Raw genomic sequence first — 21792 nt, 5'->3', positions numbered from 1 at the left:
GTGCTTAAATTGAGATTCAGGGTTTGTTTGTAGAGTCTGAAGCAAGGAGGAGCTGCTGATGGCGAGGGGGGAGGTTGTCACAGAGAAGCCACTGGGGTTGGCTGCTGGAGGAGAGAGAACATTTTAATTGCTCTCCCTACATCAGCAGCATCCAGACTGCATCCTGGGACTTGCTTACGCTCCTAGCATCTCTGGTCACATGAGTGTGAATTTTCTCTTCTCTTCATTAGTCAGCCATTTTGGTCACCACCCTGCTTACTGCGCAGAACCAATCCTACAAGATCACAAGTGCCTGGCTTCTGCAGACCTGCTGCCCCCTTTAAACCACTTGCATTCCTGTATTTGCCTTTCATTGTCATATACGTTCTGGTGGAGGACTGCTTTGAATTTTCATGATCTTTGACAAAGAATAATCGTAGAATCTGGAGTAAAAAGCAGATTTGACGCATGACCATTGGCAGCAGAGCAGAAGAGGCACAAACGATTCTCAGGAGCAAACCAGAAAGGAAGAGCATTCCTCCTGTATTGGGGTCAACCAAATAACTGTTCGACATTTTCTGTCTGTATCTCGCTGCGAGTTGCTTGAGCAACTTTACCTCTCTGATCATTGCCTTTCTAACTTGTGTGCAACCATCTTGGATTCTTGAAGGCTCTTTGTGCTGTTATTGTTTTTGGGTGACTGTTGTATCACCTGAGCCATTATGTCGGCTCTCACTCCTCAAGGCGACATGCCAACCCCCACCACAGACAAGATAACGCAGGCTGCCATGGAGACCATCTACCTTTGCAAATTCCGTGTCTCTATGGATGGCGAATGGCTTTGCCTGCGCGAACTTGATGATATCTCACTAACGCCAGACCATGAACCTAATCCTGAAGGTATGGGCCAAATTCCTGCCATGACCACCTCCCTTAATCCCTCCGATTATCACATCCAAGCATTACGTATGATTGTTTTCTACTTTCTACACACCATTATTATTAATTTTGTGCCAAGGTTTTGCCTAAAACCATTTGCCTTTATAAATTGGTGAATTCATTGGGTTGTGGAATGTAATATTTGACTTGGTAATCCTTAATTTGGCTATTGATAGTGAATTTGAATTCTTCCTTAATATGTAGGAGAGAATTGCCTTTTTGTGAAGGTCACGTGTCTCCTGGCCTGCTATGTATACACCATATTTATTGTGCATGCGATATTAAAAGCGTAATAATGTTCCCTGTTGACCATAAGCCTATTTTTATTTCTATGGTTCACGATTACTTAACAGTATTGTATTATTGTTCGCATCCTTTTGACCTGTGAGCCTCCCCCTCCCTATGATCAGTAACCTTCATGTTACCTTTGTAATACGATGCAGCGAAATACGTCAGAGCCTTCAATGGATCTGTGCATCCTATTATGTTGCTGCACAGATGGAGTTAATAGCATTGCTGGTCCATCTGGTTGCAGTGATTATTTGGGACCTGCAGAGGTGAAGTGGTTAAATAACGTTGCCTCCTCCCTTGTTGTAGGGCTCGTGCCATTCTGCTTAAATAGTTTTTAGACAATAGGACATTAGAGAGATCTGCTGTCTGTCTGTAAATCACTCTCTCGTGATCTGTGCCCGGCTCTTTGTTTTTATGAGTGTTGGTAATATGGCAGTGTGTGTATGTGTATGTATGTATGTGTGTGTGTGTGTATATATATATATATATATATATATATATATATATACACAGCTTCGTTCTTACCGACATATAAATAAGGTATACCGTATCTGTGTTGTAATAGTATTAGAACACATTGGAAGGGTCTAATGGTTTGGGCCTTGCACTGGTCGTAACATTCTTCTGCTCGCAGATGTTTTCAGCAAAGCTCTTCTGGAAAAATATTTGAATTGGTTCAAATATGAATTATTTTATATATTGCCCATTTGGCTACCTTTTTATTGTTAATTATTTTGTGCTTTTCCTCTATTTTGTAGTTAAGAAGCAATGTCACTAGTTTTCCTTTACTAGCTCCAATATAGATGGACAAAGTTCTGTAGGGGAAAGTAGCCAGTGTAACATTAACCCGGCAATAAGACCCCCCCCCTCCCCCAGGTTTCTTCGCCCCCTGCACTACCATGTTCCTTTTTGTATGTTCTTTTTAGCCACCACCACAAAAGCTCCATAACTGCTCTGTATAGTTGGACCTTATTCACATGACAGGGGTTCCCGGCCGTGTGACGGCCATTCATAAAACGCCCGTCACACGGCCGCAGTAGGAACAATAGACCCCTAATCGGGCTATTCACACAACCAATTTTTTTTTTTTTTTTTTTTGACGGCCCGGGAAGTCCGGCCATCAAAAAATGATGCATGCCCTATTTTCGGCCGTTCTCCTGGCCGCCGGCTCCCATAGAAGTCTATGAGGCCGGGTAATACGTGGCCATCACTGGAATGTTTCCCGAGTGACAGCTGTGTTTTCTGTCGCTCGCTCTCTCTCCTTCTCCTCCTCACAGTGCGAAGTGCATGTGAGGAGGAGGGTATTTTTTTGCTGCCTGTAGAAGCGGAATCCCCAAACCCTGTGGACAGGGATTGGGAATTCCGCTTCAGAAGTGCCTGACGTCAGTGAAGTCAGGGACTTCTCCTGGAGCGGAAACAACGGCCACAGGGTCGGGGATTCCGCTTCAGAAGGGCCTGACGTCACTGGACACAGTGACGTCAGGCACTTCTGAAGCGGAATCCCCGACCCTGTGGCCGGTGTTTCTGCTCCGGGAGAAGTCCCTGACTTCACTGTGTCCATATATGGACACAGTGACATCAGGCACTTCTGAAGCGGAATCCCCGACCCTGTGGCCGGTGTTTCTGCTCCGGGAGAAGTCCCTGACTTCACTGTGTCCATATATGGACACAGTGACATCAGGCACTTCTGAAGCGGAATCCACGACCCTGTGGCTGGTGTCTCCACTCCAGGAGAAGTCTCTGACTTCACTGTCTATATATGGTCAGGGACTTCTCCTGGAACGGTGGCGCTATCTACATACAGGGGAGGGACCATCTATGGGGGGGATGCTGTGTGGCACTATCTACGGAGGGAAGTGTGTGGCAAAAAATGTACAAATTAAACTCATCCGATTTTTAAAACGGACAGGGAAAAAATGGATGCAAAATGGGTCAAAATCGACCGTTCAAAACGGGGAAATGGCCTGAAACGGAATCGGAATGGATGCAAAACGGCTGGGAAAACGGTCTAAAACGGACGTTTTTATCGGCTGACACTCGGACCCTGTCGTGTGAATGGAGCCTTAAAGTACATGATAAGAAATACTGTGTGTAACTAGTTTATTATGTTAAGCACATCAGAACTAACGAAAAATGAATTTGTGGGCAAAATGGAAAACTTATTCTTTAGAGATGAACCGTTCTCTCTTATACACATTACTGTTCTTATTAGAACTTCTAGCATTATCTACGTTGGGTCCTATGATCCAAACATTTCCAACAATAAAGCTGGCCAACTTTATAGGTGGAGGAATTATAGGTTTCTCGACTTACGTTTTTGCTAATTACACCACAAACCGCGTGGTTGAATATAGTCCGATTTACAATATCCAATAGACTGATCGGATGATTATACCTTAAACTACATGTAACGGCAAGCTACCAGCTCAAATCCCAGGCAGGGACTAGGTGGAGAAGTGGCCACGCATGCGCCAGTCTCTCCCCATTATGTGACGCCCCTTTCTCTATATAGGTGCAGGGGACTTGCACCTATCAGACATTTATGGCATATACTGTGACAATGCCATAAATGTCTGATGAGAATAATCTTTTAAAGCAGAAATGAAAAGGCTAGATATCTGTGCGCCCAAAGTAAGTAATATGTGGCAGTGGCCGATTGGCTCATCTTTGTGAAAAAATGGAATTTCTAGTGTTTGTGTGGAGCTCCACTTTGAATGCAAGTATCCCGTCAATTGCTTATGCGAAATATTACCACCTTGGTTATTTATATGCTTGTGGTGGCATGCATTAAGTGGCATTTTGCTGTAAAGCCAAACGAACAATAGATGGCAGATTCCTCTAGTAACTGTAATCACTAGAATTTATTGCGTCCGTGTGTGCGCCACACCCTTTTATGTTGTTGTGATAAACTGCTACCAATGAACACAGCCACTCTTGGTGGCTAAGTCTACTGGTTGCTTATGGCCGCCTTTCTTTTTTTTTTTATGCCTACATTTCTACCAGAAGGAAATAACATGGAAAAAATAAAAAATAAATCCTCATGTACACTAAAAATGTTAACGTGTTTTTGTTTTTTTTGCTGGTCACAGGCCCAAAGTCGAATGGTTCATTCCTGAGAGATTCCAATGGCATATTTCCTTCAGATTCCTGTCCGGTGCAGTGTTGTCATGAAAAACTTGTGGGCCTCCAAAAGGAAGAGCAATATATATATTGCTCTTCCTTTTGGAGGCCCACAAATATATATATATATATTTTGGTTCCTACCTGTCTTGAATAGTGAGTACGGTATATGCTGCAGAGCTGGAGCTCTCTAGAACACCATTGCACCTGACAGGTCGGAGTAAGAAATGTTGACATCGCTATCTCAGGAATGCACCATAAGATATACAAGCGAGATATTAAAGAATGCCTTTTACAAGACCAGGGCAACGACTGTAATACATTCTCACTGTGAGATTAAAAAAATGTAAAAAGCGCACAAAGACAATATTTTTACACTTTATTAGACTTGCGCCAGGATCCATCATGATTAGTTATGAAAGATCAGTTTTCTTCTCCATTGACTTTTAATGGATTAGTCATGTTTCTGTCAGGTATCCATTCTTTTTGCTGGATACGATACTGCAGCACGCTACGCTATTTTGACAGTCAAAAGAAAAGCAACTGAAGCCTGATGGAATAGAACTAACGGAGGTGTGAACAGGGCCTTCGGGACTATGATGCCGGATTAGCTAGATTTCACTGGATTTCTTTTACCATTAAAAAAAAAATAATGCTGGTAAATGTTACTGTTCCCATCATAAGGGTCACTTCACACCGTTTTTTTGGTGCTGATCTTGACCCGGAAACCGCGTCTGAGTCAAAAAACGTCCGAAATCTCCCCTATTGATTTCAATGGAAGGCAAAGGCGTTTTTTGTTTTATTTGTTTATTTTCACGGGTGGCTCGTGGAAAAAAAAGCGGCCTTTCCTGTTGTGGTTTCCGCCTCTCACCTCCAATTGAAAACAATATGAGGCAGAAAAACCCGCGGCACTCGTTTCTGAGCGGTTTTTTTTGTCCGTGGTCCTTACTTTAGCTTCAACAGCTGCGGATGAAAAACGCAGCGAAAAAACACTGAAAGATATACGTGCAGGCAGTTCAAAATCCGCCTAAAAATTCCTGAAGGAATTCAGAGAGATTTTTTCTGCTTGAAAAAAAACTGTGTGAACTGGAGCTTAAGAGTCCAGCGGTTTAACCCTGTTTGAAGCACCTGATAATAGTTTTTAAAAATTACGAACAATTTTTGAGGAATAGTTGATCTCGGTGGGCCAAATTAGAATTTTTTTTAATTTTTTTTTGCAGGGTGGACGCTTTGGATTCCTTTGCTCTTTAATAGGAATAGCCTCAGTAATGCTAAGCAATTTCCTATCTATTAGGGCTGATTCAGACGAACGTGCCGTTTTTGCGCACGCAAAAACTGCGGCGTTTTGTGTGCGCAAAAGGCACTTGACAGCTCCGTGTGCCCTGTTCATATGGATGCGCGGCTGCGTGCTTTTCGCTCAGCCGCCATCTTTATGACACTCCGCATCTTTATGTCGTACGCACCTATATTAGGCTATGGGGCAGTGCAGACAGTGCGTGAATTTTGCGTAGCGTGAGTGCGTTGCGTAAAACTCACGACATGTCCTTTCTTTGTGCGCTGTTCGCGCATCACGCACCCATTGAATTCAATGGGTGCGTGAAAACCACGCATGCCGCACGGAAGCACTTCCGTGCGAACTGCGTGATTCGCGCAACAGCTGGCAAACTCAATGTAAACCGAAAAGCACCACGTGCTTTTCTGTTTACAAACATCCAAACGGAGTGTCAAAATGATGGCGGCTGCGCGTAAATCACGCAGCCGCGCATCATTCACTGATGACACACGCTGCTGTTAAGTGCCTTTTGCACACGCAAAACGCCGCGTTTTTTGCGTGCGCAAAAGGCACACGGTCGCGTAAATAAGGCCTAAGGCACTTTTTTTGTTTGTTTGTTTGTTTACTTGTTCATCCGCTAGCTTTTTTGGCAAAAAAAACCCAACTAAAAACTTTGTCGAGCCACGCGTTTTTTTTTTTTTTTTTTTTTCTGCCTCCAATTGATTTCAATGAAAGTTCAATAGCGGAATCCACTCCAAGGTAGAGCATGACGATTTTTCTTCAGTGAGCAGAAAAACAAACCTCTGTCCTAGGAAAAAAAAAAGCCTTCTAATTCTTCTAGTCTAGCTTTTATGCGCATGACAGCAGTTCCGTACTAGCACTTCTTGTATAGTTCACATGTGCGTATTTAAAAAATTTTACATCCGTATTTCAGCAATATTAAAAAAATAAATAAAAATAAATTGTTAATCCTATAACAAAAAATTTAACAAATACTGATGAAAAATGGACATCTCATAACAAAATGCTTTGTTTTATTTTTTCATCTAAGAGCTAGAACTAGCTTTTATTTTTACGTCAGTGGAGCGTTGTGAAGGCTTATTTTTTTGCGGGAGGAGTTGTAGTTTCTATTGGCACCATATAAAGTACCATATAATGTACTGGGAAACTGAAAAAAATTCTTTGTGGGGTAGAATTTGAAATAAACTGCAATTCCTCCATTGTTTTTTGGGTTCTGTTTTTTACGGTTTTCACCTTGCAGTATAAACGTCAACTTAAGTTTATTCTGCTGCTCAATGCGATTACGGCGATTTACTAAATTTTCTTTTTTTTTTTGTTTCACTACTTTTACAAAAAAAACATTTTTTAAATAAAAGTCTCCATTCTATAAGCCTTCATTTTTATTTTTTTTCGTTGATAAGGCGGTGTGAGGGCTCTTTTTTTTTTTTTTTTTTTTTGAGCTGAAGTTTTTTTATTGGTGCCATTTTTTGGCACAAGACTTTTTTTATATTTTTATTTTTAATCACTTTCTATAAAAAAAAAAATATTTTTTGTACAATCGTCGGGTCAATGGCTGCCCATGGCCAGGTTCGAGGTATGCGTCGGGTGCATTCACGTACTTATAGGGTATGTTCACACAGGGCGGATACACTGTGTAAAAGCACACCGCGTATTCACCCTGGACGCAGCATGGAATCCCGGCTGAAAAAGTGCAACAAATTGTGGTGCAGTTTTTCGTATGGAAAGTCCGCTGCGGAGACCTCATTACGCGATCTCGTTACGCAATCTTTAGCACGTGCAAAAAAACACTTGCCTGTAGGCATAGCGACAGGTCTCTCTGACAGGCTGGAAGAGTTCTGGGTAATTCTTCATGCCCACTTTAGTCTTTTTCTTCAGGGTGCTAGCCGTTTTTCAGATGGCTAGCACCCTGACCCATTCATTTCAATGAGGCCATGCACACTTCAGTTGTTTTTGACGGTCCCGTTTCTCCGTTCCGACAAAAGTAGAGCATGTCCTACTTTGGTCCGAGATTCCGTGACCGTGAGGCCCATGCAAGTAAATTGGGCCGTCAAAAAAACTGAAGGCACACGGAAGGCATCCGTGTGAGACGGAGCCGTTGCCTAGCAACGGCCGGGCGGGCAGAGGTACACATACAGACATACTGCACTGCACTAATCGGCAGCCCCTTCTCTGTCAGCATTGATAGAGAGAAGAGGCTGCTGATCAGTGCTGGAACACAGCGATATTAATAAAAATAAGTTCATACGTACCCCGGCCGTTGTCTTGGTCACGCGTCCCTCTTCTGACGTCCAGTCCGACCTCCCTGGATGACACGGCAGTCCATGCGACCGCTGCAGCCTGTGATTAGCTGCAGCGGTCACATGGTCTGAAACATCATCTCAGGAGTCCGGACTTGAGAAAGAAGCAGGGAGTTCTGGGTAAGTAGTAATTTTTTTTTGCAGGTTTTTTATTTTAACCCCTTCCTGACATATGACATACAGTTACGTCATAGCCGGGTAGGGGAAGTATGGAGCAGGCTCACGGAGTGAACCCGCTCCTTACGATGCCGGTGTCGGCTGTATGTTACAGCCGACACTTCAGAGTAACGAGTGGGATCGCGCTTGAGCGCGATCCCGCTTGTTTCTCATTAAATGCTGCAGTCAACAGCGACCGCAGCATTTATATAGTTAGAAAGAGGGGGGTGACCCCCCTCTAACAGCTCATCGTGCCCCCGCAACGCAATCGCGTGGGGGGGCGGGCGATGATGCAAATGGCTGCCTGGGGGCCTAATGAAGGTCCGCTATCTTTGTGCACCTATTAAGCCCTGCCTCAGGGCTTAATAGATGCCTGTCAGAATCACGATATACTGCAATACATTAGTATTGCAGTATATCGTGCAAGTGATCGAACGATCGCTGGTTGATGTCCCCTGGGGGGACTAATAAAAAAAAAAAGTAAAAATGAGTTAAAGTTTTTGATTTATTTTTTTTGTGTAATAAAAATAAAATAAAAATATTAAAAGTTCAAAAACCCCCCCATTTCCCATTTTCCCCCTAGAACATAGCAAAATATAAATAAATAAACATAATTGGTATCGCCGCGTCCGTAAAAGTCTGAACTATTACAATATATCATTATTTAACCTGCACGGTGAACGCCGTAAAAAAACCCAATTGTAAACACCAGAATCTCTATTTTTTTGGTCACCTAATCTGCCACAAAAAATGAAATAAAAAGTGATGAAACCGTCGCATGTACACCAAAATAATATTATTAAAAACTACACCTTATCCCGCAAAAAAGAAGCCCTCATACCACTTAATCGACGGAAAAATAAAAAAGTTATGGCTCTCGAATTTGGCGACTCAAAATACATTTTTACACTTAGGTTTTTACTTGTAAAAGTAGTAAAATATAGAAAAAACTATATATATATTTTGGTATCGACGTAATTGTATTGACCCACAGATTAAAGTTAACATGTTGTTTTAATTGCACAGTGAATTCTGTAAAAACGGCGCACAAAAAAACAATGGAGGAATCGCTGTTTTTTTCATTTTCTACCCCACAAATATTTTTTTCTCCCTTTTTCGTAGTACATTATATGGCAAAATAAATGGTGCTACGAAAAACTACAACTTGTCCCGCAAAAATTAAGCCCTCATAAGACTATATCGACGGAAAAATAAAGACGTTATGGCTTTTGGAAGGTGGGGAGGAAAAAACGAAAATGAAAGTTGTTTACGACGGGAAGGGGTTAATGAACCATTAATCTATATTGTGAGCGCCGCACATGGTATTCCCTGTCCAGCGGTAGTCTCTCTCCAGGGTGCTGAATGAGTTAAAGGGCTGCACTGATCGGCAGTAATTTATTCAGCACCCTGGACAGTGAGTACCGCTGGACAGGGAATAGCATGTGTGGCGCTCACAATTTCGTGTATTTCCTCTCGGAAACTGAAACATGGAAGTGTACACAGAGAACACACTGTTCCAATCACGGACACACGGATCCGTGAAAACGGTGATGAAAGTGTGCATGAGGCCTAGTATGAGGTTTTTGGTTTTTTTATTTACTACTTGCCATTCTTGTGGCAGAATCGCAGCTTTTTCGCTATACATCGGCTATTTGTTGTGTGTTTTACCTCGCCATTGAATTCAATAAGGAAAACCCGCAACAGAAAACCTTCGATTCCACAGCATAAATTATCATGCTGCGGATTAAAAAAATAAACTACACTGCAGATCCTTTCATGATGGGTTTTCCAGACGTTTTTTTAAGGCCTAATTCACACGAGCGTGTTAGGTCCGTGATATACGGTCCATATGTCGGCGCATTTCCCTGACCGAACACAATGCAGGGAGCCGGGCTCCTAGCATCATAGTTATCTATGACGCTAGGAGTCCCTGCCTCGCTGCGGCTCCCTGCAGTGTGTTCAGTCCGAGAAATGCAGCCGACATGTGGACCGTGTATCACGGACCTAACACGCTTGTGTAAATCCAGCCTAAGCAGCGTGTGGATGACATTTGTTCACATCTCATCCACTCTGCTGCTAGTGTATTATACTGCAGATTTTCCGCTATGAAATGCAATGTGGAAAATCTGCAGTATTTGTGCTTCTTGTGAACCCGGCCATACGCTGAATGGAAAAATCAAAGCGTGATGTGAACATGGCCTAACAAGGGCAGAGCCTTGACTAGGCTTTCCTTCACCCTAGGCAAAGATTCAGTTTGCTGCCAAAGCCCTGTATTTAAATACCCTATTCAAGGCAGAGTAGTTGGCATCTGTCCCTGGCCTAAAGCATCCTGGGGATTTTCAACACATTCGACTTGTTTCCAACATACAACTCGTTCATTCTGGTAAACTTTGATACAGGCAAATCTTTCACATGTGCAGTAGATCTATGAAGACAATAAACATGATGTTTTCTGTATGTAGGGGAAATGGTAGACCCTACTTGTGTCTGGTCTTAAATGTCATGAGGGTAGTGGTCTTCTTCTGAGCCATTATACTCCTGAAGCCGGCCAAGCCCAGTTCTTCAGTGTGCACGTATGCCTACAGAATGTTAATGTTCTTCATTCCCGCACAACCCCTAAGTACGTGTCTTGTGAATATTATACGTGCCTTGCTCTGAGATGGTCATGTATTCCCAGAAGTGGTTTATACCAGTAGCAAGGATTTAAAGTGATACATCACATGGATGGAGGCAGGAGAATGGATCCGGGGTGTCATGGGAATTGTGTGAGTCCTTGCTTAGTCAGATAACCGGGTACAGATGTTGTCTCACCGAGATATCGCGCACTGTGTAACAATTCACGGTTTGATATTAATATTGCTTTTATAGTGTCTGTGCATATGTAGATTTTTCCTTCTACTATATATGTATACATATTTATTTTTTTATGTTAGTCATAAATGGCACAAATATGACTGGAATAATATTTCCATAACACTCACTATGACCGTTTTCACTGCCGCAATTCATTCTTAGAACATTATTCTTTCATGGGATGTGTTATGATGACCGTAAAGTGGGCTTCAGATGGACGTAATATGACTGAATTTTAGCTTTCTTATTACAGTTGTAATGCCCAGGACCCCCTGTCCCGTTCTACTAAACCTAACTTCTATGTTGATGTTAGTTCTGTTAATTACAACCACAGTGCAACTTGCGACTAGTACTTACGCTAAAGTAAACCATATTACAGTCATCTGAAATGGGCCTAACCCACAAAAAGGTTGTTTCCAACCAGTGGAATAGAATTCAACGTCAAACCGTTCTTGTATGACCATTTCAAAGATTTGAGAGTAGTTAATAATGGACAGTTTAGACTTTTTGGCCAACGTTTGATAGTCAATAGTTTATCAATATTATATCCTCGAAAAATTAGGTTCTGTTCAATAATGTCCTATTTTGTCCCAGATGTGATCGTTATCCTGATCGAGATATCACCTGTCTTATCGTTCACATGCAGCTTTTCGTTTTAACAAAAAAGTTGTTTTTGTATGAACTACTGCCATTTTTTGCTGACACGATCATATGAAGATTAACCTTTTGGAAATCATACTTTTCACATGGACAAATTATCACTACAAATCTTTTCTGGTGCATTTCTTCTAATAGGTGCCCTAAATGGGCCTTAAAGGTTTTTTTTTGTTTTTTTTTAAATCTCCTTTTACCTTCATCTCATGGCTGCCGCTGAATTCAACTTCTTGATTCTCTCTTGGTCTGGTGGATGGTCCTCCTGTTGATTGCCAGTTAAGGTCTGTTGTCATCTCTCCGCTGACCTGCGCATTCACGCTGCCAATCGGAGGTGCAGAGCACTAATGAACGGCTCCAGGGCTACTACTGCGCATGCCCTGAAGCCGTACATACACATCTGTTGAGCTGCAGAGAGGTGGCCGGACTGGGGATAACGTTCATGCGTTAGCAGACGTTCTCCCGAGACCCTGGCCATCTACAATAGAGCAATTGGAGAAGACTGCGCAAGCGTGCCCACCGCTGCTGGACCACAACAAACAAAGAGGAGGTGTCAGGGTGGAGATGGGCAAATATCTGATGAAGGCTACAGTTTAAAAAAAATAAAAAGTTATTTAGTAAAGCTCTTATATTTGGGTTAGCTTTCATATTACACTGTATTAAGGAAATGGGAATATCCTCTTTTTAACCCTTTCAGGACCAAGCTCATTTTGGCCTTCAGGACCAGCCGTATTTTATCAAATCTGACGTGTCACTTTATGTGGTAATAACTCTGGAATGCTTATACCTATCCAAGCGATTCCGAGATTGTTTTCTCGTGACATATTGTACTTTATGTTAGTGAAAAAAATTGGTCGATAAATTTAATATTTATTTGTGAAAAACGCCAAAATTTGGCGAAAATTTGCAAAAAATATGATTTTTCTAAATGTAAATGTATCTGCTTGTAAAACAGATAGTAATACCACCCAAAATAGTACTATTTAACATTTCCCATATGTCTACTTTATGTTTGCATTGTTTTTTGAACGTCCTTTTTTTTTTTCGAGGACGTTACAAGGCTTAGAATTTTAGCAGCAATTTCTCACATTTTCAAGAAAATGTCAAAAGGCTTTTTTTTTCAGGGACCAGTTCAATTCTGAAGTGGTTTTGAGGGGCCCATATATTTGAAAACCTTAAAAAACACTTTATTTTAAAAACTGCACCCCTCGAAGTATTTGAAACAGCATTCAGAAAGTGTTTTAACCTTTCAGGCGTTTCACAGGAATTAAAGCAAAGTAGAGGGGAAATTTACAAATTTTATTTTTTTTGCTGAAATTCATTTGTAATACATTTTTTTCTGTAACACAAAGTTTTACCAGAGAAACGCAACTCAATATTTATTGCCCAGGTTCTGCAGTTTTTAGAAATATCACACATGTGGTCCTAGTGTGGTAATGGACTGAAACACAAACCTCAGAAGCAAAGGAGCAGCTAGAGGATTTTGGGGCCTCCTTTTTATTAGAATATATTTTAGGTACCATATCAGGTGTAAAGAGGTCTTGTGGTGCCAAAACAGTGGAAATCCCCCAAAAGTGACCCCATTTTGGAAACTACACCCCTCAAGGAATGTATCTAGAGCTATAGTTAGCATTTTGACCCCACAGTTTTTTTGCTAAATTTATTTGAATTAGCCTGTAAAAATGAAAATTATTTTTTTCCCTGAAAAACCATAGAATTTTCAATTTTTTACAAGGAAGAAATGAGAAAAAGCACCACAACATTTATAAAGCAATTTCCCCTGATTACGGCAATACCCCATATGTGGTAATAAACTGCTGTATAGACCCACGGCAGGTCTCAGAGGGGTAGGAGCACCATTTGGATTTTGGAGCACAGATTTTGCTGGAATGGTTTTCAGTGCCATGTCGCGTTTGTAACGGACTGGAGGGACCAAAACAGTTGAAACCCCCCAAAAGTTACCCCATTTTGGAAACTACACACCTCAAGGAATGTATCTAGAGCTATAGTTAGCATTTTGACCCCACAGTTTTTTTGCTAAATTTATTTGAATTAGTCTGTAAAAATGAAAATTATTTTTTTCCCTGAAAAACCATAGAATTTTCAATTTTTTACAAGGAAGAAATGAGAAAAAGCACCACAACATTTATAAAGCAATTTCCCCTGATTACGGCAATACCCCATATGTGGTAATAAACTGCTGTATAGACCCACGGCAGGTCTCAGAGGGGTAGGAGCACCATTTGGATTTTGGAGCACAGATTTTGCTGGAATGGTTTTCAGTGCCATGTCGCGTTTGTAACGGACTGGAGGGACCAAAACAGTTGAAACCCCCCAAAAGTTACCCCATTTTGGAAACTACACACCTCAAGGAATGTATCTAGAGCTATAGTTAGCATTTTGACCCCACAGTTTTTTTGCTAAATTTATTTGAATTAGTCTGTAAAAATTAAAATAATTTTTTTTCCTGAAAAAACATAGAATTTTCTAATTTTTACAAGGAATAAAGGAGAAAAAACACCCCAATATTTATAAAGCAATTTCCCCTGATTACGGCAATACCCCATATGTGGTAATAAACTGCTGTATAGACCCACGGCAGGTCTCAGAAGGGTAGGACCCCCATTTGGATTTTGGAGCGCAGATTTTGCTGGAATGGTTTTCAGTGCCGTGTCGCGTTTGTAACGGACTGGAGGGACCAAAACAGTGGAAACCCCCCAAACGTGACCCCATTTTGGAAACTACACCCCTCAAGGAATATATTGAGTGGTATAGTGAGCATTTTGACCCCACAGATTTTTGCTGAATTTAGTGTAATTAGGTCATGGAAATGAAAATCTACGTTTTTTTTCAAGTAAAATTAAGTTTTACCTCAGATTAAAATAGGTAAATAACTAATTTTTTGTACCAGGTATAGGATTTTCTTGATACCTGGTATGGCTGTAGAACCTGATCAGCAAGGTCTACTCCCCCCATGTATTTGTTGTAATCAATGATTGACACAGGCTTTTGCTTTTGGGTAGTAGAACCTCGTTCTACAACATCCATTGTTGCATCAGTGTGGATCGAGCTGAGGATAAAAATATCCTTTTTGTCTTTGTATTTTAGGGCAAGCAGCTCTCCGCTGCGAACACCGCCTGACTGCCCCTTTTTGTACTTTTCATTCACTAATGATTGTGGAAACCCCTTGCGGTTTTTACGAATGGTCCCACAAGCCCCTGTGTTCTGTTCGACCAAACTTTTAAAAAGGGGTATGCTTGTGTAGTAGTTGTCCACATACAGGTTATGGCCCTTTTCTAGAAATGGGGTAATAAGCTCCCAAACAATTTTTCCACTTGTCCCTATATAGGAGGGGCATCCTGGTGGGTTTAGTTGGCTATCTTTTCCCTCATAAATGCGAAAAGCTGATGTATACCCTGTTGAACTCTCGCACATTTTATAGAGCTTTATTCCAAATCTTGCTCTTTTAGATGGAATGAATTGTTTGAAGTGCAGTCTCCCTTTAAATTTTACTAGGGGCTCATCAATGGAAATGTTTTGCGTGGGGGTGTAAATTAATAAAAATGTGTCTGACAACGCTTTGATGATGGGCCTGATTTTGTAGAGTCGGACATAATCTGGGGCACTTCTAGGGAGGCACTGACTGTTATCGTTGAAATGACAAAATCTCATGAGCATTTCATAACGGGCTCTAGGAAGAATGGCAGAAAAGGCAGGGGTGGTTAGAACGGGATGGCTGGACCAGTAAGATCGAATGCTCGGTTTTTTTAACAAGCCCCATCGCAAATGTGAGGCCTATAAATTTTCTTCATTTCATCAATATCTGTTGGCCTCCATGAATTTTGCCTGGCATAATATGAACGGGGATTCTGAGAGATGAATTGGGAAGCATATAAATTAGTTTGGAAAACAATATGTTCCAGCAAATCATTTGTTAGAAATAAGTAAAAAAAAATAATTGGACCAAAACCTTCCACCTCCACATTTGTACCTGGGGTGGCATTAAAGTCAGGGATGAATGGCGCACCAGAATTTGAAGCCTCCCATCTAGTAAATGCTACATCTAGTGGCAAACTCTCTTGTAGGTTGGCATGCGCTTCTTCGCTAAAATGAGGCATGTCACTTGTACTGGGCATCGTGCCCTGATTTGGAGATGTTTCTCCAACAGCCCTCTCTACCTGTCCTGTACTGGTCCTTGTATTTTTTGGCGATGAACCTGAATGACTGCTAGACTCAGAGCTGTCACTTTCGCTAACAGCAAAACCCTCAAAATAGTCTTCGCCATCTGACAAGACACTATCTTCACTGTCAGAGCATAAAAGGGCATACGCCTCCTCTGCAGAATAAAATTGACGGGCCATTTTATTACGTTTTATATTTTTATACGTAAAGGTATATAAACGTAAATGGTATGAAGTTCGTTAATTTAATTAGAACAAATTAATTGACTGGCACAGCACTTCCTATCAAATTGATTACGTATATAACTTATACTACCCTAACCGTCACCTAAATTATTACTAACTATACCGTAATAATTATTATTACTAACTACCCTAATACTAAAACCTAGCACTATACCCTAACCCTATATCCTACCTAACAAGGCAGATTAATGGGATTGGGGGAAATTGTTATGTGGTGTGTTTTTTCACTGTGTCTTATACTGTGATATTCACAGATCTGACACTGTCTCTCTGTTTGCTCTCTGACAGAGCAGCAGGGGAGAGACAGTGTTTATATATACTTGGTCCCAGGGAAAGTTTGTTGCTGCAACAAACTTTCCCTGCGATGGCCATGATTTGTTACCATGACCAGGACCTGAACCAATCAGGTCCCGATCATGTCTCCAGGACCAGAGGCACTGTCTCTCCTCTGTTTGCTCTCTGATAGAACAGCAGAGGGGAGACAGTGTAAGTTACGTGGGAAAGTTTGTTGCTACAACAAACTTTCCCTGCGATGGCCATGATTGGTTATCATGACCATCACATGAACGGGACCTGAACCAATCAGGTCCCGATCATGTCTCCGGGACTAGAGGCACTGTGTCTCCTCTTTTTGCTCTCTGATAGAACAGCAGAGGGGAGACCGTGTAGGTTACGACGGAAAGTTTGTTGATACAACAAACTTTCCCTGCGATGGTCATGATTATCATGACCATCACATGTTCGGGACCTGAATAAATCAGGTCCCGATCATGTCTCTGGGACCAGAGGCAGATGACAGCAGCGAGATCCGGGTGTCAGCGCTATTCTGAGACACCCAGATCTCGCTTTTAACATCCACCGTGAATTCACGTCGGCACTGCACAGAGCCCAGCAAGTGCCGACGTGAATTTACTGTGGGCGGTCGGGAAGCGGTTAATATGTGTGTTTACAGCAAGTAGAAGGATACATTATTCATGTGCTTTCTATTTTTCCTTTTTTATTGTCGTTAAGGACATTACTCAACACGACGTACTGGTATGTTGTGTTGCTGATGCGGGTTCAGAAGCTGAGCCCGCACCATCGCCAGCGGGTGTCAGGTGTATATTACAGCTGACCACCTCCTGCGTGGCCAGGACCGGAGCTAGCCTCCGATCCGGTCGATTAACCCCTTAGGAGCAGTGCTCAAAAGCGAGCGCTGCATCTATGGTGTTTCCTAGCAGATCGGAACCCCGCAATGCAATCGCGGGTTCCAATGACTGCTCTGACAGATTGGAGGCCTAACAATGGTTTCCTGTCTGCCAATTACGGAAAAGCCTGCTAGGTCCCGCCCGGAGGTGGGGCCTAAAAGGCTTCCGGCCGCAAACCTCAGCCACGGGGGTCAGCTGTATGTTACAGCTTACACCGTGCTGTAAAGGCAGGGAACGAAGCTAGCTCCGATCCCTGCCATTAACCCCTTAGATGCTGCGATGAAAAGAGATCGCAACATCTTAGTGGTTTGTAGCGATCGACACTGTGATCGTTACTATGGCAACCGGAGGCCTCCTGGTCTGCCATGTTCGATAGCCTATTAGGCCCCGCCCAGAGACTGGACCTAATGGACTTACTGTCAGTGAATGACTGACCGCTCTAATGCCTTTCACTACGTGGGTAGTGCAATGCATTAGAGTAAAGATCAGAGGTGCAGGCCCTCAAGTCCCCTAGTGGGGAAAAAAAAATAGTTTCAAGTTAATATAGGAAAAAAAGACTGTTTGTTTATTTTTAAGTCTTTTATTAAGTGAAAAAAAAATGAAACTTAAAAAAAAAAAAAAGAAAAAAGAGTACACATATATTTGGTATCGCAGTGTCCGTAACGACCCACCCTAATAAAATCTTATTTTTCCCGCGCGGTAACACTGCAAAATAAATAAATAAACGATGCGAGAATCGCGTTTTTTCATTTTTTTTTTCCCATCACCACCCCTCACAAAACATGGAATAAAAAGGCATCAAAAAGTCGCATTTGCACCCCAAAACAGTACCAATAAAAACTACAACCGGTCCTGCAAAAAACAAGCCCTTACACAGCTTTTTTTTTTTTTTTTAACTGAAAAATAAAGATATGGCTCTAAGAATATGGTGACACAAATTATAAATTTTTTTTTTTTTTTAAGGGATTTTATTGTGCAAACGCTGAAAATTTTTAAAAAGATATACATTTGGTATCGCCGCAATCATATCAACCCACAGAATAAATTGTCATTTATAGCCCACGGTGAACACTGTAAAAGAAAAGAATAAAACACATTATTGGTTTTTGGGCACCTTGCTTGCCAAAAAATGGGATAAGAAGTGATAAAAAAAATTGCGTGTACCCCAAAATGGTACCAATGAAAACTACAGATTGTCCCGCAACAAATAACCCCTCACACAGCTTCGGTGGAGAAAAAATATAAGCGTTCTGGCTCATCAGAATATGACCACACAAAATGTGCAGATCGTTCCAAAAGCAGAGACGATCGGGCACCATTTATCAGTCCGGCCACACATCTATGAATTATTTATTTACCCCATTATGATACCTGTTTATTATGCCCTGATGCACTCCGCACAGCTTACATATGACACCACATTATAAACTGAAATACCAGTAAAACCCCGACCAGGACAACTGCCAATCTAAATCTGCGGTCCAAAGGCTAAATGCCGCTCCCTCCCTTCTGAACCCTACTGCGTGCCCCAACAGCAGTTTACGTCCATATATGGCATCGCCATACCCGGGAGAACCCGATTTAACATTTTATGACGTATGTCTTCAGTGGCTCAAACTGGGAAGAACATATTGTGCACTAAAATGGCATATCAGCCATATTAGTTTCCAAAATAGGGGTCACTACTTGGGGGTTTGTTTTACTATTTGACCTCTGAGCCTTGCAATTGTGGGCCAATTCTGTAAAAATCACCAAAATAGACATGAAATGCGCATGGTGCTCTTCATTCTGAGCCCTGTGATATGTCCAGGCAAAGGATAAATGCGTTGAGAGGTGTAGTTTCTAAAATTGGGTCACTTCTTGGGGGGCTTCCACTGTACTCTAGTACCTCCAGGGTTTTGCAAATGCAACATGGCACCCAAAAACGAAGCCAGCTAAATCTGCATGCCAAGTCACGTTCCTGCCTTTCTGAGCCCTGCCGTGTATCCATACAGCAGTTTGACCACGTAGGGTGTTGCCGCACTCTGGAGAGATTGCTTTTCAAATGTTGGGGTGCTTTTTGTCCTTTTATTCCTTGTAAAAATGTAAAATGTCCACGTTTTGTTCGAAAAAATAAAATTTTCCATTTCACAGCAGAATTCCACTAAATTCAGCAAAAAGCCTGTGGAGTCAAAATGCTCATTATACCAGTTGATAAATTCTTTCAGAGGTGTAGTTTCCCAAATGGGGTCCCTCTTGGGGGCTTTCCACTGATTCGGTCCAGCAGAGGTTTTGCAAATGCGACAGGACGCCCAAAAACCATTCCAGCAAAATCTGCATGCCAAGTAGCGCTCCTGCCTTTGAGCCCTGCCGTGTAGCCATACAGCAGTTTGACCACATGTGGCGTATTGCCGTACTCGGGAGAGATTGCTTTACAAATGTTGGGGTGCTTTTTCTCCTTTAACCCTTGTAGAAATGAGAAATGTTAACATTTTAGTGGAAAGGTCTGTGTTTCAGTACATTAGGATACTAGGGCCACATGTGGGATATTTCTAAAAACTGCAGAATCTGGGCAATAAATATTGAGTTGCATTTCTCTGGTAAAACCTATGTTAGAGGGGAAAAAAAAAGGTTTAAAACAGATTTTCTGCAAAAAAAAAAAATTCTATTAAATTTGTACATTTCACCTCCACATTGCTTTAATTCCTATAAAACACCAAAAGGTTTAAGAAACTTTCTAAATGCTGTTTCAAATACTTTGAGGATTGCAGTTTTTAGAATGGGGTGTTTTATGGGGGTTTCTAATATACAAGGCCCCCAAAGCCACTTCAGAACTGAACTGGTCCCTGAAAAAATAGCCTTTTGAAATTTTCTTGAAAATGTGAGAAATTGCTGCTAAAGTTCTAAGCCTTGTAACGTCCTAGAAAAAGAAAAGGATGTTAAAAAAAACGATGCCAATCTAAAGTAGACATGTGGGAATGTTAATTAGCAGCTATTTTGTGTGGTATTACTGCCTAACTTACAAGCAGATACATTTAAATTGATAAAAATGCCAATTCAGCTCAGTTCTGTAGTGGCTTTGAGAGGACTAAAGACCCCCATAAGTCACCCCATTTTAAAAACTGCACCCCTCAAAGTATTCAAAACGGCATATATAATGTTTCTTAACCCATTAGGCATTTCACAAGTATTAAGTAGGGCTGAAATGTACAAATTTAAGTCATTTTTTTTTTTCTGTAACATAGAAGGTTTTACCAGGGAAACGCAACTCAATATTTATTGCCCAGATTCTGTAGTTTTTAGAAATAGCACACTAGGGCCACATGCATGGGTAATGGACTGAAGCACAGGCCTCAGAAGCAAAGAAGCACCTAGTGGATTTTGGGGACTCCTTTTTATTAGATTATATTTTAGGCACCATGTCCGGTTTGAAGCGGTCTTGTAGTACCAAAACAAAGTAAACACCCCAAAATATACCCAATTTTCCAAACACCACTTGAATTAATCTAGGGGTGTAGTGAGCATTTTGACCCCACAGGTGTGTCATAGATTTTATTAGAACATGGAAGTGAAAATGAAAAACTACAGTTTTTCCCAATATAAAAAAAACAACCATTTCCCCAACATTTTGTAAAGCAACTTCTCCAGAGTATGGAAATACCCCATATGTGTTCCTAAAATGCTGTTTGGGCACATGACAGGGCTCAGAATGGAAGGAGTACCATTTGGCTTTTGAGCACAGATTTTGCTGGAATATTTTATAAGCGCCATGTTGTTTGCAGAGCCCATGAGGTACAAGTACAGTGGAAACCCCCAAGAAGTGACCCCCATTTTGGAAACTACACCCCTTAAGGAATTTATCTAGGGGTGTAGTGAGCATTTTGACCCCACAGGAGTTTTCCAGAACTTGATGCAAAGAATGAAAAAGTACAAATTTTTCACAATTTTGCCATTTCAGTGCCCAATATGTTTTGCCCAGCTTGTGTTATCTGAGCTGCTCCAACCATTAATAGTTACGCAGGTTCTCCCGGGTACGGAAATACCCCACATGTGGCCATTATCTGCTGCCTGGGCGCAGGGCTCAGAAGAGAAGGAGCATCAGTTAGCTTTTGGAGCTTAGATTTTGCTGGAATGGTTTTTAGTATAAAAATTTGTATAAAGTTTATACTGAAAAGTTTAGATAACTTTTGTATAGATTTGCATAAAATTTGGATAAAGTTGGAAATCTGGATAGTTTGGATGAAAGTCACTGATCAGCCACAGGAATACAGGACTAAAATATGTGCAGCTGTGTTCAGCTGGTCTTTCCGGGTACGGCCTAGGCACATGGCAGGGCTAAGAAGATATTTTATTAGAAAGTTTGGGTTAAAAATTAGTCATGGCAACGTCACTGATTAGCCAGAGGGATGCAGGACTGATATATGTGCAGCTGTGTTCAGCTGGTCTCTCTGGGTACAACTTGAGCATACGGCGGTGCTAAGAAGGGAAAGAATGGCATGCGGCATAATATTACTGTGGCTGTGCGAAGTACATCAGGGTAAATATAAAAGGCGGTTCAACAACCAGATCAGAATTTCAGAGACGTATGGTATATTTTAAAACACTCCTTCATGCACAGT

At 41.5% G+C, this 21792-nt stretch overlaps 1 protein-coding gene across 8 annotated transcripts in view; it reads left to right on the top strand.

The window, feature by feature from the left end:
- Positions 1-21792, top strand: part of RUFY3 (RUN and FYVE domain containing 3) — a 105104-nt gene that overhangs the window by 23471 nt on the left and 59841 nt on the right. The window contains exon 1 of one of the 8 annotated variants that reach the window (XM_075860730.1): positions 134-879. The exons of 6 other annotated variants lie outside the window; for them this stretch is intronic. In XM_075860730.1, coding sequence (XP_075716845.1) covers positions 702-879 — 178 coding nt within the window. In that variant the 5' untranslated portion in view covers positions 134-701. Of the gene's footprint in view, positions 1-133; positions 880-21792 lie in introns of those variants that run through there. One more of the 8 variants, XM_075860734.1, reaches the window with a different exon arrangement.

The sequence above is a fragment of the Rhinoderma darwinii genome, chromosome 1, assembly GCF_050947455.1.
Source record: "Rhinoderma darwinii isolate aRhiDar2 chromosome 1, aRhiDar2.hap1, whole genome shotgun sequence".
Classification (NCBI taxonomy): Eukaryota; Metazoa; Chordata; class Amphibia; order Anura; family Rhinodermatidae; genus Rhinoderma; species Rhinoderma darwinii.
Note: the sequence above shows the minus strand (reverse complement) of the source record. Positions and strands in the feature narration are given on the sequence as shown.